Source organism: Chenopodium album, chromosome 18, assembly GCF_948465745.1.
Source record: "Chenopodium album chromosome 18, dcCheAlbu1.1, whole genome shotgun sequence".
NCBI classification, from domain to species: Eukaryota; Viridiplantae; Streptophyta; class Magnoliopsida; order Caryophyllales; family Amaranthaceae; genus Chenopodium; species Chenopodium album.
The window spans coordinates 49250814-49263399 of NC_137851.1; the positions used below are offsets into that span (position 1 = coordinate 49250814).

At 31.8% G+C, this 12586-nt stretch overlaps 1 protein-coding gene and 1 pseudogene across 1 annotated transcript; both read left to right on the plus strand.

The window, feature by feature from the left end:
* The first annotated feature begins 3651 nt into the window (after nucleotides 1-3651).
* Nucleotides 3652-4316, plus strand: LOC145591012 (germin-like protein subfamily 3 member 3). The gene has a single exon (XM_081647400.1). The coding sequence runs from the start codon at nucleotides 3670-3672 to the stop codon at nucleotides 4294-4296; it is 627 nt and encodes a 208-aa protein (XP_081503526.1). The 5' UTR covers nucleotides 3652-3669; the 3' UTR covers nucleotides 4297-4316.
* Nucleotides 4317-6632: 2316 nt separating this feature from the next.
* LOC145592297 (uncharacterized) lies at nucleotides 6633-12199 on the plus strand (annotated as a pseudogene).
* The last annotated feature ends 387 nt before the right edge of the window (nucleotides 12200-12586 follow it).

A 12586-nucleotide genomic window follows, 5' to 3' on the forward strand; every position in this document is an offset into this window, starting at 1 on the left:
GAAGTTAAACATTATACATATCAATTCTTCCTCCTCTAGTGGTACTTATTAGTACTTAAACCACTTATTTTCACATCACTTTATTGAGTTTGTGAGAACTAAATGAAGAGGATCATTTTCTGGGGATATATTAAAACATGAACTGTTAAAGATCGGGTAGTTTTCCCGTTGTCTTGGAATCGTTTGAATTTAGTGAACATTTGACATGTCGTAATTAATTTGAAAAATATAAACTAATAATTCAATTATCATATCGTCATACATTGAAATTATAATCAATATTTCTTTCAAAAATAATAATTAAAACCATTCAACACAAATTAACAAATTAACAATTGAACAACCCTAACTTTTTAATAAGATAATAAATTTTATGATTATACCTATACTAAAACAAGTGTGTGATTTAAATTTTAACAAAACAAATTAAGTAATCCAAATAATTTCATACATATATATATATATATATATATATATATATATATATAAGGTTAATTCCCGTGCCATGCACGGTAATTTTCATATTATTATTGGTGTAACACTAAAATTATATTTATCGTTAGTGCTTGTAACATAATAATTCGTATTTAATATCAAAAATAAAATTGTCAAAAATTAATATAAATCACATGAAAAATTTAACTACGATATATTTACCTTCTTATTATTTCTAATATTTACTAAAATAAAACACGAAAAATCAAACGAAGTATAAAGAGCTTAATAACAAAATGAGTTTTGTAAAAATGCTCCTTTGACTATGAGTGTTTTAAAATCTATAAATATAACTAAAGTAACAACCGCTGACATCATCCCCTATTTAAATTGTACAAATGTCAAGTTGTGGTAAAAAAAAAAATTCCTCCTAAATCAATTGCTGACATCATATTCTTATTTTTATTTTTACTTATTTTTTGAAACCTTCTTATATTTTGCCTTAAATTATTAAATTATATATTCGAAGTATAATTTTTTTTTTTTGAAGACAATTATTATATTATGTTATTTTCTATTTATTATTTTTTTACATTATTATGGATTTATAAAAACTATCTGGCTTCCAAATATAATTACTCCCGGTTTAAGAGTACTCTTTATTGCATAATTTGGTTAAATTTTTACTATCTCCAAAATTATTTAGATCTAAATACCATTGCAATTAATGATTATGTTTCTATATTTTTTTTCATATGAGGTACATATATAAAAGAAATTTTTTATGTCATGCATCGCACTGGGCTAATTTAGTTTATAACTATAGATCACCGTGCATGGCACGGGATCTAGCCTAGTTCACAATAAAGTGATGCTCCGTACTATTTTCTTTTTGACAAACAAATAATAGTTTTATAAATATGTATATAGCTAGCCTTTCATCTACATTATCTTTATATAAAGTTTTTTTTTCATATAAAATTGACCACTTTTAAAATTTATAAATATAATTTTAAAAAGGTCATATTATCGCATAGATAATATCACAATAAGATTTACAGTCATATAATTCCTATTTTAAATAATTAAAAAGTTATGATAATATGTTTAAAATAGGATTTACAGTAGTAATAATTTGGGCATGTTCACTTTAGCTTAATTTTAGTTCAGTTCAGTTCAATTCCGCTCCAATCTGTTCAGTTCAATTCGGTTCAGCTTCTAATTTCCTTCTCTCATAAAATATTCATTTCAGCTCTATTCAGTTCAGTTCAGCTCCAATCAGTTCAGTTCAGTTTAGTTCAGCTCCAATTAGTTTAGTTCAGCTCAGTTCAGTAAATGTGAACAGACCCTTAATCTATGTAGTATGTAATTATTAGATAAAGATAGGAAACCAAAATTATACACATATAAAATAATTAAAGATACTTAACATATCAAATAATGAAATAATTAATATGTGAGTATAATATATAAGGATATCAAATAATGAAATAATTAATATTTCAGTATAATATATAAGGAAGAAACATAATGATTATTTTGGAAGGAAAAAGTATTTTATTTTTGTAAGAAAGGAATGAAAATATTATATTTTGTATTACGTGTGTGTATATATATATATATATATATATATATATATATATATATATATATATATATATATATTAACTTTCAAATAATTACAATTTTGGATTAAAAAAAAAAAAAAAAAAAACTAAGTTTTTTTAGGGGGGGGGGGGGGGGGACAAGTGTCCCCCTTGTACCCCTCTCTCTCCGCTCATGTATGAGAGTGTTCCACATTGAAGAAAGAGGGGAGATGATTGTACTTTATAAGGTAGAGGACTTACTCCTATTATTATCAATTGGTTTTAGTATTGATTCTCGTTAGACCTTGTTTAAAATTTTAACAATACGAGTATGTAATTTGAATGGGGGTTATTATCAACATATGGAGGACCATTCAAAAAACTACTCCTACCGAAAGTCAACTTCTGCTATTGTTTTAACTTTTTTGCAAATTCCAATTGTGTGGACTTGTCCATAAATAAGTTTATTATGTATTCATTACTAAAGTAATATGGAGCAATAAACTTTTATGTTACCGTTTAATTTCTAGGTAATTATGATAGGAAGAGGAACTTAATATAATCAATATAATTCCTATTTAAGATTATATAATCAATATAATCAATAATGTTGAATTGTTCGTCTACAATTCTCAAAAGGAGAAAAGAAAATTAAGGTAAAAAATTATTTTTGCATGGGTAGTTAATCTTACAATGCAACTACGTCCGTTGCATCTTTCAACCTTTTGCTAAATCCCTCCCCCCTTCCCCCTTCACATTACTATCACATGATCTGATTTTGTTCAACAACTACAATGACCCGTACAAATCGTCATATGTATTGATATCTCATGACATTTAAACTGTACAATAGTAAAGAAAGGAGAGAAAAAAAAAAACACTTTATATGCTCGAGTAAAACGTTAATCCGGCCTTCTATTATAATTGGTTTTATTAGGATAAAATTCACATAAGAAAAGATACAATTTACACTTTAAAGTTTTCAAAATTAATTAGATTAGTCTCCGCATTTCGTCAAGCGTATGAACACAAACATTTTGTTTTTCCAATTCTTTTACCTAATTAAATATGTGGATATGTTAAAACATACTCGGGTATATAATTGTATGACAATAACGCCCTTTCACTTCATCTTATTTTTGCTGAACTAAAATTATTTTTACCGAATTGAAATTATTTTTGTTGGACAAAAATTATTTTTACTGAAACAAAGTTATTAATTTTTTTTTACTAATTTTATATTATATTTCTTCTTTAAAGTTACTGAATTTCACTGAACTAAAATTATTTTTACTAAACTAAACTTATTTTTAATGAACTAAAATTATTTTTACTGAACTAAATTATTTATATTTAATATTATTATATTAAGTTGAAGTGAACAGGGCCTAATTTAAGTCTAATAATCTAGAAAAAGGGTTTTCTAATTATATTTTAATTTTTATAATCTTAAAGGAGGTGCTTCTATACCTAGTCTACTATGGCAATTTTTTTATTTTTATTGTTTTTGACGGAGTCTACTATGGCATTCCTATAAATAGGATACCAATTCTTGCTAAGAAATCCAAACCAAGGAATTTATCTGAATCCACTAAACTAAAGCTAGCCTTACCTCACTTACTGCTACTAGTTTTCTATAGCTTTCAACATGAACAATCTTGTAGTTTTTATCATTTTCTCTCTTTTAGCATCCCTCACTCTTGCTATTGAACTCGACTTTTGTGTTGGGGACCTTAGTCTTCCTAGAGGACCAGAAGGTTATGCTTGCAAAGATTCTTCTAAAGTCAGGATTGAGGACTTTGTTTACACTGGATTTCGTGGTGAAAAAGCAATCACTAATGCTTTTGGATACAATGTTACTCTAGCATTTTCAAATGCTTACCCTGCCTTAAATGGTTTAGGCATCTCTTTGGCAAGGTTAGACTTGAAGGTTGGTGGAGCCGTTCCAGTACACTCCCACCGAACATCAGAAGTTATTATTGTAATAAAAGGTACAATAATTGCAGGATTTATCGACACAAACAACAAAGCTTATTACAAAACACTCGAGGTTGGTGATGTCATGATCTTTCCAGAAGCGATGCTTCATTTCCAAGTTAACGTGGGTAAAATTCCAGCTCTCGCATTTGTTAGCTTGAATGGCGCAAACCCAGGATTACAACTCACTACACCTTCCCTATTTGCCGGCAATTTGCCTGGTGAGATAGCTCAAAAGATTACTCTCCTAAGTCATGAAGAAGTGAAGCGAATGAAGAAGATATTTGGCACAGCTTAATATACCAATATTATGTTTAATTTATACATGTAGTATGTTTTAATTTATTTTGCTTATATTCATGCTATTTATAATTTATATCATCTAATAATAAAAGAGTGTCCAAATAGAGAACAAGAGCGAGGTTCCCATATGGTACCGATTTTACTTAAAGCTTCCAAAGTTTATTTTAGTATTTGTTTTTATATAAAAAAAAATTGAAAAAAAAAATAATAAAAATCACTATTTGTCTCGTGATACTCGTATATACCTCTTTGAGATGTTACTTATATACCTTTTTGTTTTTTTAACCCTGTTACATATATACTTCGTACTTCAAAAATTTAGCTGAAACATGTACATGTAAAATTTCTAAGTTATTTATTATTAAATCTAGCTAGATTCTTTTCTTATCTCGATCTGTAGTTGAATCTGAATAAGGACTCCTTATATGATTCATATATAGTAACTAGATGCATCCTCTTTGATTGATGTTAGAAAATTACTCCCCTCGTCTCTTATTTTTTTCACATTACGAAATTTTCATGGAAACTAAGAAACAGGAGGACGAAGTACAACATGAAAAATCCACAAGAAAGGCAGCAGGATTCGAACCTATGGCCATTGCCTCTCAGAATTCACAGATGTAAAAAGTTAAGTACAAGAAATGTGAGTGCGGCATAAATAAAATTGCGTGAAAAAGGGAAAAAAAAAAGTACATGCCCAAGAGTAGGGCATAAATTCTTAGAGAAAATATGAGTGTATTTTAGGTAGTTGAGTGAATAAAAAAATGAAGGCAATGTAATTGGTTTTTTTATAGTTTTCAAAAATAGAAAAAATTAAATGAAAAGATTATTTTGGGATACCCAAATGGAAAATGGAAAAAATCATAGAGGATTAGAGCTGATCATAGGTGGCCCAACCTAATTCTGGGTGGGTTTGGGCAGCTTTTCTAGCCCGAAGCTAATAAAAAAAATATATCTTTTGATATTAGGAAGAATGCACTTTAATAATCCCAACTTTTCACGATTTACTTTAAATAATCCCAACTTTTGATTATTCTGCAATAATCCCAACTTTCATTTGCATTTTCTTTCTTCAATTCCAAAAACTGGCAACCTGCTGAAAAGGTTAAAAAAAATTTAATTTTTCTAATATGCCACATGTCAAGCATTTATTGGTCTAAAAAATGTAAACCCAAAAAAAAAAAAAAAAACCAACAAAACCCCTCCCTATACCAGCCCCATCGTGAACCTCCATCCTTCAATCTCCTCCTCCCCACTCCAACCCAACCGCAAACCACCACCTCCACCTCTATGTCCAGCCCACCCAAGGATTCCAGCACCTCCCATTCCCCGCTTTCTTTCTCTCTCCCTTCCTCACCCTAAATCTAATGGTCCTCCACCAGTAGCTGGTTGAATTTCGGGGTGATTTAAGGGCGGTTTTGGGGTGATGTTTCGAGTTGTGGGTGTTTCCCGAGTGGGTATAGGGTGATTTCGAGGTAGGGGTTTGATTTTGGGTGGTTTTTATTGGTTTATGGTGATGTGGTTTTCGAGTGGTTTGGGGTGGGGCTTTAAGTTTGGGGTGGTTTCGGGGGCGGGGCTGGGGTACGGGGATATTCCGGTCAAGTTCGTGTGGAAGGAGGGTGGTCTCGGCGGTGGGGGCAGGAGGAGGAGTGGTTGTCGGGCAAAGCTAAGAGCATCTCCAACGGATGAATTTGGGGGACCTGCTTGCAATTTATGAAAAATTCTAAGCTACTTACTATCCATTGGAGCAGTAGAAAGAAAGTCACTGAACTAAGCAATTCGCTTATCTAGGCGACTAGCTTGGAGAAACAAGTAAATTAAGAGGAAGAATTGCTATAGCGTCGCGTGAAGTAAACGAAACAAGTTTTTGTCCTGCGTGTGGCAGAAGCGCTTGGTTATTGTTGTAGCTTGTCTTTCTTTATTTAAATATTGAAAAAATCAACACTTATTGCATGTCATTAGCTTTTCTGCCTTTGATGAACTCTTCTAGGTAGATGTAGCTAGCAGTCAACTTTTGTTTTTCATCTTTATCCTATCTTGTTTTTAATGTTTATCTTTTAGTAGTACGGAGTACCTCTTTTGCTTTTGAACTAATCAATCGGTAAAACTAAATTCATATGTAACAAACTTATTTTAGGATAGCTTTATACTTTAAAAAAAATTAATATGATAGCTAAATTCCTAAACTTACACATAACAAATAAACAAATTTGACTTTATGATCAATCAATTAACAAATATATGAAGATTTATACATATTCTTTATATAAATACCACTTGCATCATTAATAACATACCTTCCCATATTTTGTTTCCTCTACTGTATTTATAATGTCAGATTTTCAAATGGATTATGAAGATCCATATAGTTCATATTACAATTATTTAAGAAACTCCCAAAACAGTGAAAATCAAAACACTCAAACACCATCTCTTAATTTCTCTAATCATCAAATGTCTCCAATCCGGCCAACTCTCCATTCATCCATAAATGATAATCAACATCATGAAAATCCTTATAACCCAAATATTCAAATGAATAATCACTATGGCTATTATAATCCTCCTATGGTTAGGCCGGGTAATCAACCTACCCATCCAAGTTATACTCCTCGCCCTTTATATTTAAGTGAATCATTTAAGGTCCACGAAAACATAAGAAGGGATAGCATAGAATGCTCAAGCACACAAGAAAAGTCTCTTACTTCTAAGTTGGGTCTTGAATCTCAAACTGAAGCTGACTCGGAGGAAGCCAATGATCATTCTAAAGGCAAAAATAGTAAGTTGACGTGGACCCAAATTAAAGATGTCGATTTATTTAGAAGTTGGATAACCATTTCAAAAGATCCAATCAAGGGCAACGATCAAACTAAGGAACTGTATTGGAAAAGTATTGTTGAATATTACAATGCGTGGAGGACAGAAGGTCCAGAGGTACCTGTAGATAAAGGTTCCAATCATTGGTTCAAAATGAGTGGCGAAGTTAATAAGTTTAATGGATGCTACATTCAAGTAAAGGATAGCCATCCGAGCGGCCATAATGAAGACGACATTATAAATAAAGCCAAAGTACTATATTCAAACTGTAATGATAATAGAAAGTTTTCTTATCTACATGCTTGGCAAATCCTTCGGAATGATCCAAAGTGGCAAGAATTTGTTCGAAAACACGATGCTTCGTCCAAGAAATCAAAAATTGCAAGATCAAGTGGTGAAAATTTTCCCTCATCCCATCATGATGCAACTGAAGATGTGGAAGTGCTAGATGAACGTCCAATAGATCAAAAGGCTACTAAGGAAGCGACAAAAAGGAAGAACAATAAAAATAAGGGCAATGACACTGTTGCGGATAAGTGGACTAACTTTGAAGATCTGGCTAAGAAGAGAGTATCACTAATGGAGGACCATATTCGACAAAATGACTTTGAGTTACTATGTGTAGACACCCAAATGTGTCTCCCCAAAACCAAACCCAGTGATGAATACCTTTTGCGTCGAATGATTATCGAACGAGGTGGAAGTGTGAAAGGTCAAGTGTTGCGGTTGATTTTTATTAAAAATTCTTTCTTTCTGTTGTTGAAAAACAATTCTATTTTATGAAAACAGCCAATCCAGTTTAGTTTGGTCCACGACAAGGGTCCAATAATAGTGTAGTTGGATGGGGTTGCAAAGAGCTTTCCAACGATATATTATAAGCCCAATTCCGATGAATAATGAGGAAGTTATGGCCAAAATACTAAACTGGGCCCGGTTTCATTTTTACATGCGGCCCAATGATCTAGGGGAGGGCCTAATGTTAATTATTATTCCTAAAGTTATTAGAATTAATTATAGTCTTCTAGAATTCTCTAGAGGGTTCTCTTTAGTCCTAGTAAGATTAGAATTAATAATTATGTTTTAATGAGTTTTATTTGGAATAAAATATTATTTTATGAAAAATACGATTTCAGTTTTCATACGGACTTTACAAATCGATTTTGATTGATAAGTGGACTCCGTGTTTGAAAGCGCGTAGGAATCTAGGATGTCGCCAAACGACAGGCCTGTCGCCACGCGACAGACCCTTTCGCCTGGCGACAAGGTCGGTTTTGCAGCGACAGCGTGGAGTTTTATTCCTTATCAAATTCTACCTATTTTCGGACTGTTTTCTTATAAATAGGGTCCTAAACCTCTGTTTTCATTGATTCACAATCATCATCCATCAATCAATTCTATTCTCTCAATTCTCTCTATGCTCTCATCTCTCTAGCTTTTCACAAACAAAATTCCGCATTCACGAGATCTAGACACACCTAGCCAAATTCGAAGTTGCCTTCACCCTAGACGTGAAAGGTTATAATTTCTGAGGGTTTGGTCCCTAATCTCTCTTTCAATTATTTAATTGTTTGATTTTATTATTTTCCTTGATGTTACTAACGCGTGTATTTTGTCATTAGAAAGAGATACGAAGCATCAAAGTATGTAGTCTTATTGCTCTATTCTTGTTGAAAGCATGTTTCAATTTGTTTAATTCCTAGCATCATGTTAGGATGTTATTATTGCTTTCTAGTATCATGTTTAGGGTGTCTTTTACTCTTTTCTAATATCATGTTAGTACCATGTTAGGGCTAAAGCTTTTATTTTTATTGTTTAGTGACATGCTAGGGTTTGTTATTAATCTTGTTAGTATCATGCCTAGGATCTTGCTATTAATCTTATGCTTTAACATGATTATGATGATTATAATTATTATGATTGTTATTATGATTATGATTATAATTATGATTGTGATTATCATGTTGCTTGATATTTATTATTATTGTTATTGCTTGATCACGCCTTTTATGCATGTTTAAAGGGAATTTGTACTTGTAATTACGCTTAATAAGATAATTAATAATCTTGTTTAGGGCTAATATGATTATAATTCAAGTGATCACCAATAATAGTTTTATTTGTGCATTAAATTCAACTTACATAGATAAACAGGTTTAGGGTTAACCTATTGTTTGTATGTTAGTCAGAAAGCGCACATGAATACGAGAAGAATGAAGTAGAGGCCTATTTAGGGCAGGTTCAATCTCTTTTAGGTTGGATTTGTACCCTCATCCCCGAACCCTATTTGGTTCAAGACCTTTTGGAGTTGACGATCTCATGGATCGTTAAGGGGTGTAACCTTCACCTCGTGAATGGTTTACAAGTTCCTAAAACTTGTTGGCGACTCTTTTGCTCTAGTTTCCTTCCCTTTGGACGCCACCATGCTTAAGTGTATGATCACAGTGGGGTTCATGTTTGGGGTAATGCTTGAAATATTCCCTACACTATGCAAGGATACTTCAAATATGGATGAGAGAACAAAGAAAAATCATGAACAAGTATGTAAATGTTAAGGGCCAAGTATGGAATGTTTTAATAATTAAGATCTAGCATATTTAAATTTATTAATGTTTTAGATAATAATTGTAGAGATTAATCTATGAAGTAAGTTTTAGCAATTAATATTTTTGCTTATTTAGGGTTGACTTTTTTTAGCTATGTCGTGTTTTTAGAAAATTTTTGGGATTTATGATTGTTCGAGCTATAATGTAATGGATTATTAGATAATAAACTTAAAGTTTGGGTTATGCATAAAATTGTGAATTATATTTTCTGAGCATGTCCCAAAATAATAATTATGTGTTTATATACGTAACTCCTTATTATGTATTGATCACTTAACAAAGTGTTGCTAGTAATCATATAGTAGTGGTAGGATAGGATGGAGATAAAACAAGATATTATCCTCAAAAAGTGTAATCAAAGTAGAGTACCGATAATGATTATTGAATTGTAGCCATGATAGAACAATTTGGCATCATGATAATATATGTTAGGTTGATTTTTGCAAAAACAAAATAGTATTGACTATCTAGTGACTAGTGAATCAGTACTACTATAGTTTATTGTCAGTTCATAATCCTTAATACTCCTTAATACTCGTATTTAGTTATTAATAATATTGACCGGCTATCTAGCCATTAGTATTTGTGATCTTCTACATTTTTTAAAAACTTAGTCCTTAGTATTATAGTTTTCTACATTTTTGTTTAATATTAGCTACTAGTTTCTACATAATTATAGAATTATTATATCTCAGCTATTTTATTCTCTCTTTCTATATAACACCATTAACAATATAACATCTTTTAGTATCTACTTCTTTTCGATCTATTCTTAGACTCCAAATCAAAATGTCTGAAAACCCCAATTTATGCTACAATATTGGTTGGAGAAAATTTTGGGCAAAGGAATTTATTGATGAATCATATGAAGAAATGGGACGCTTCCTACTTGAGCAGTTAGAAACTCCCTCGAGGGATTATGTACCCCGTGATCGTGAAGGTGGTGCAGAATGTTTATACCAAGACTACTTCTCTACCAATCCTGTATATCCAGAGCACTTATTTCGCAAAAGGTTCAGGATGAGGAGGGAGTTATTTAATCGTATTGTGGAAGCCCTCGGAAATCATTCAAAATATTTTACACAAAGAGTTAATGCCGCCAAAAGAATGGGATTGTCTCCCCTTCAAAAATTCACTGTTGCTATTCGCATTTTAGCCTATGGAACCCCTGCTGATGATGTTAACGGATACATTAAAATAGGCGAGAGCACTACTATAGAATGTTTATTCAAATTTTGTTGTGATATTATCGAGGTGTTTGGAGATGTGTACATAAGGAGGCCTACAGCTGAAGATGTCCAACGATTTCTACAAATGCATGAAGAGTGTTATGGTTTTCCTGGAATGCTTGGTAGTCTTGATTGCATGCATTGGGCATGGAAAAATTGCCCAACCTCATGGAAATGGAAATACACCTGAGGTGATTATGGGTATCCAACAATTATGCTTGAGGCAGTCGCCTCAGTGGATCTTTGGATATGGCATGCTTATTTCGGTGTTGCAGGATCAAACGACATTAATGTTTTAAGCAGATCAAATTTGTTCCAAGAGACGTTGCAAGGAAAAGCTCCAAGGTTCATTTCACAATTAATGCAACTAATTACAACATGGGGTACTATCTTACAGATGGTATATATCCCGAGTGGGCTACATTTGTCAAAACATTCTCACATCCCCAAGATCCCAAAAGGCTTTTATTCAAGAAAAAACATGAGAGTGCAAGGAAAGATGTCAAACGAGCTTTTTGAGTACTTCAATCTCGTCTTGTGATAATTCGTGGACTTGCACGTTGTTGGCATAAACGCAGGCTCCATGATATAATGGAAGCATGTGTTATATTGCATAATATGACTGTTGAAGATGAGAGACACACATACACAAAAAACTTTTCTCGGGATGATTTTACACCAATAATTGTCGATGATGTTCATCAAGGGCACCCTTTAGATTTTCGAGCTTTTCTTGAAAGGGATGCAACCCTTCGAGATAGATAGATGCATCATCAACTAAAGGCGGATCTAGTGGAACATATATGGAGTTGTTTCGGAGGGCAATCCCTTAATGGGCAATCCCTTAATGGATAATATGCTTGTTTATTAATTTTATAATATAGCGTTTAACTTTTGATATTGTTATAATTGTCGCTGTTACTATAAACTTTTTTATTAATTATATGGTTTAGTGTTTAACTTATGTTGTTATGTTATTTAATTACATTATATTGAATATGTATATATTGGTCTTATTATATTTATTTGTTTGATTTTTTTTTTTTTAATTAATCAATATATTTTCTAGCTAATGTATATCACATGGTCGCAACTTGAAATATATCCTCCTTTTTTGAAATTATATCCTCCTAGAGAAAAGTAACACTCCATTTAAGAATTTTAAACGTATAGAGTTGGAGTCGTTACAGTCTAGCCCCTTCCCTCCTATGAGAGTGACATACATAAAAATTGACCGTAAAAAGTCAATGAAAATAAAAAATGTTTTGGCAATAATTTCATTTTCTAAAAATAATTTTTTAAAGTAAAATATTAATTGAATAAAAAAAATGTTAAGAAATTAGCTAACCATTATTGCACAAATTAGCTAGAAAATGGAGTAGCTTAAAATCCTATGGGGCAATGGCAAGCTAATTTGGTAAATAGCTTGCCATTGGAGATGCTCTAAAGGGGTGGCAGTTATGGCTGAGTTTAATAATTTTTCTTTTTCTTTTTTTTTTAATTTTTTTAATATTATTTTTAAACTACTCATATGTCGACACGTGTCAAGTAACCTACAGTAATAGGTTGCTGACTTTTGTTGACCGAATTCGGATTGTTGGAAGAAAGCAGAGTTGAAAGTTGGGATTATTGTAGA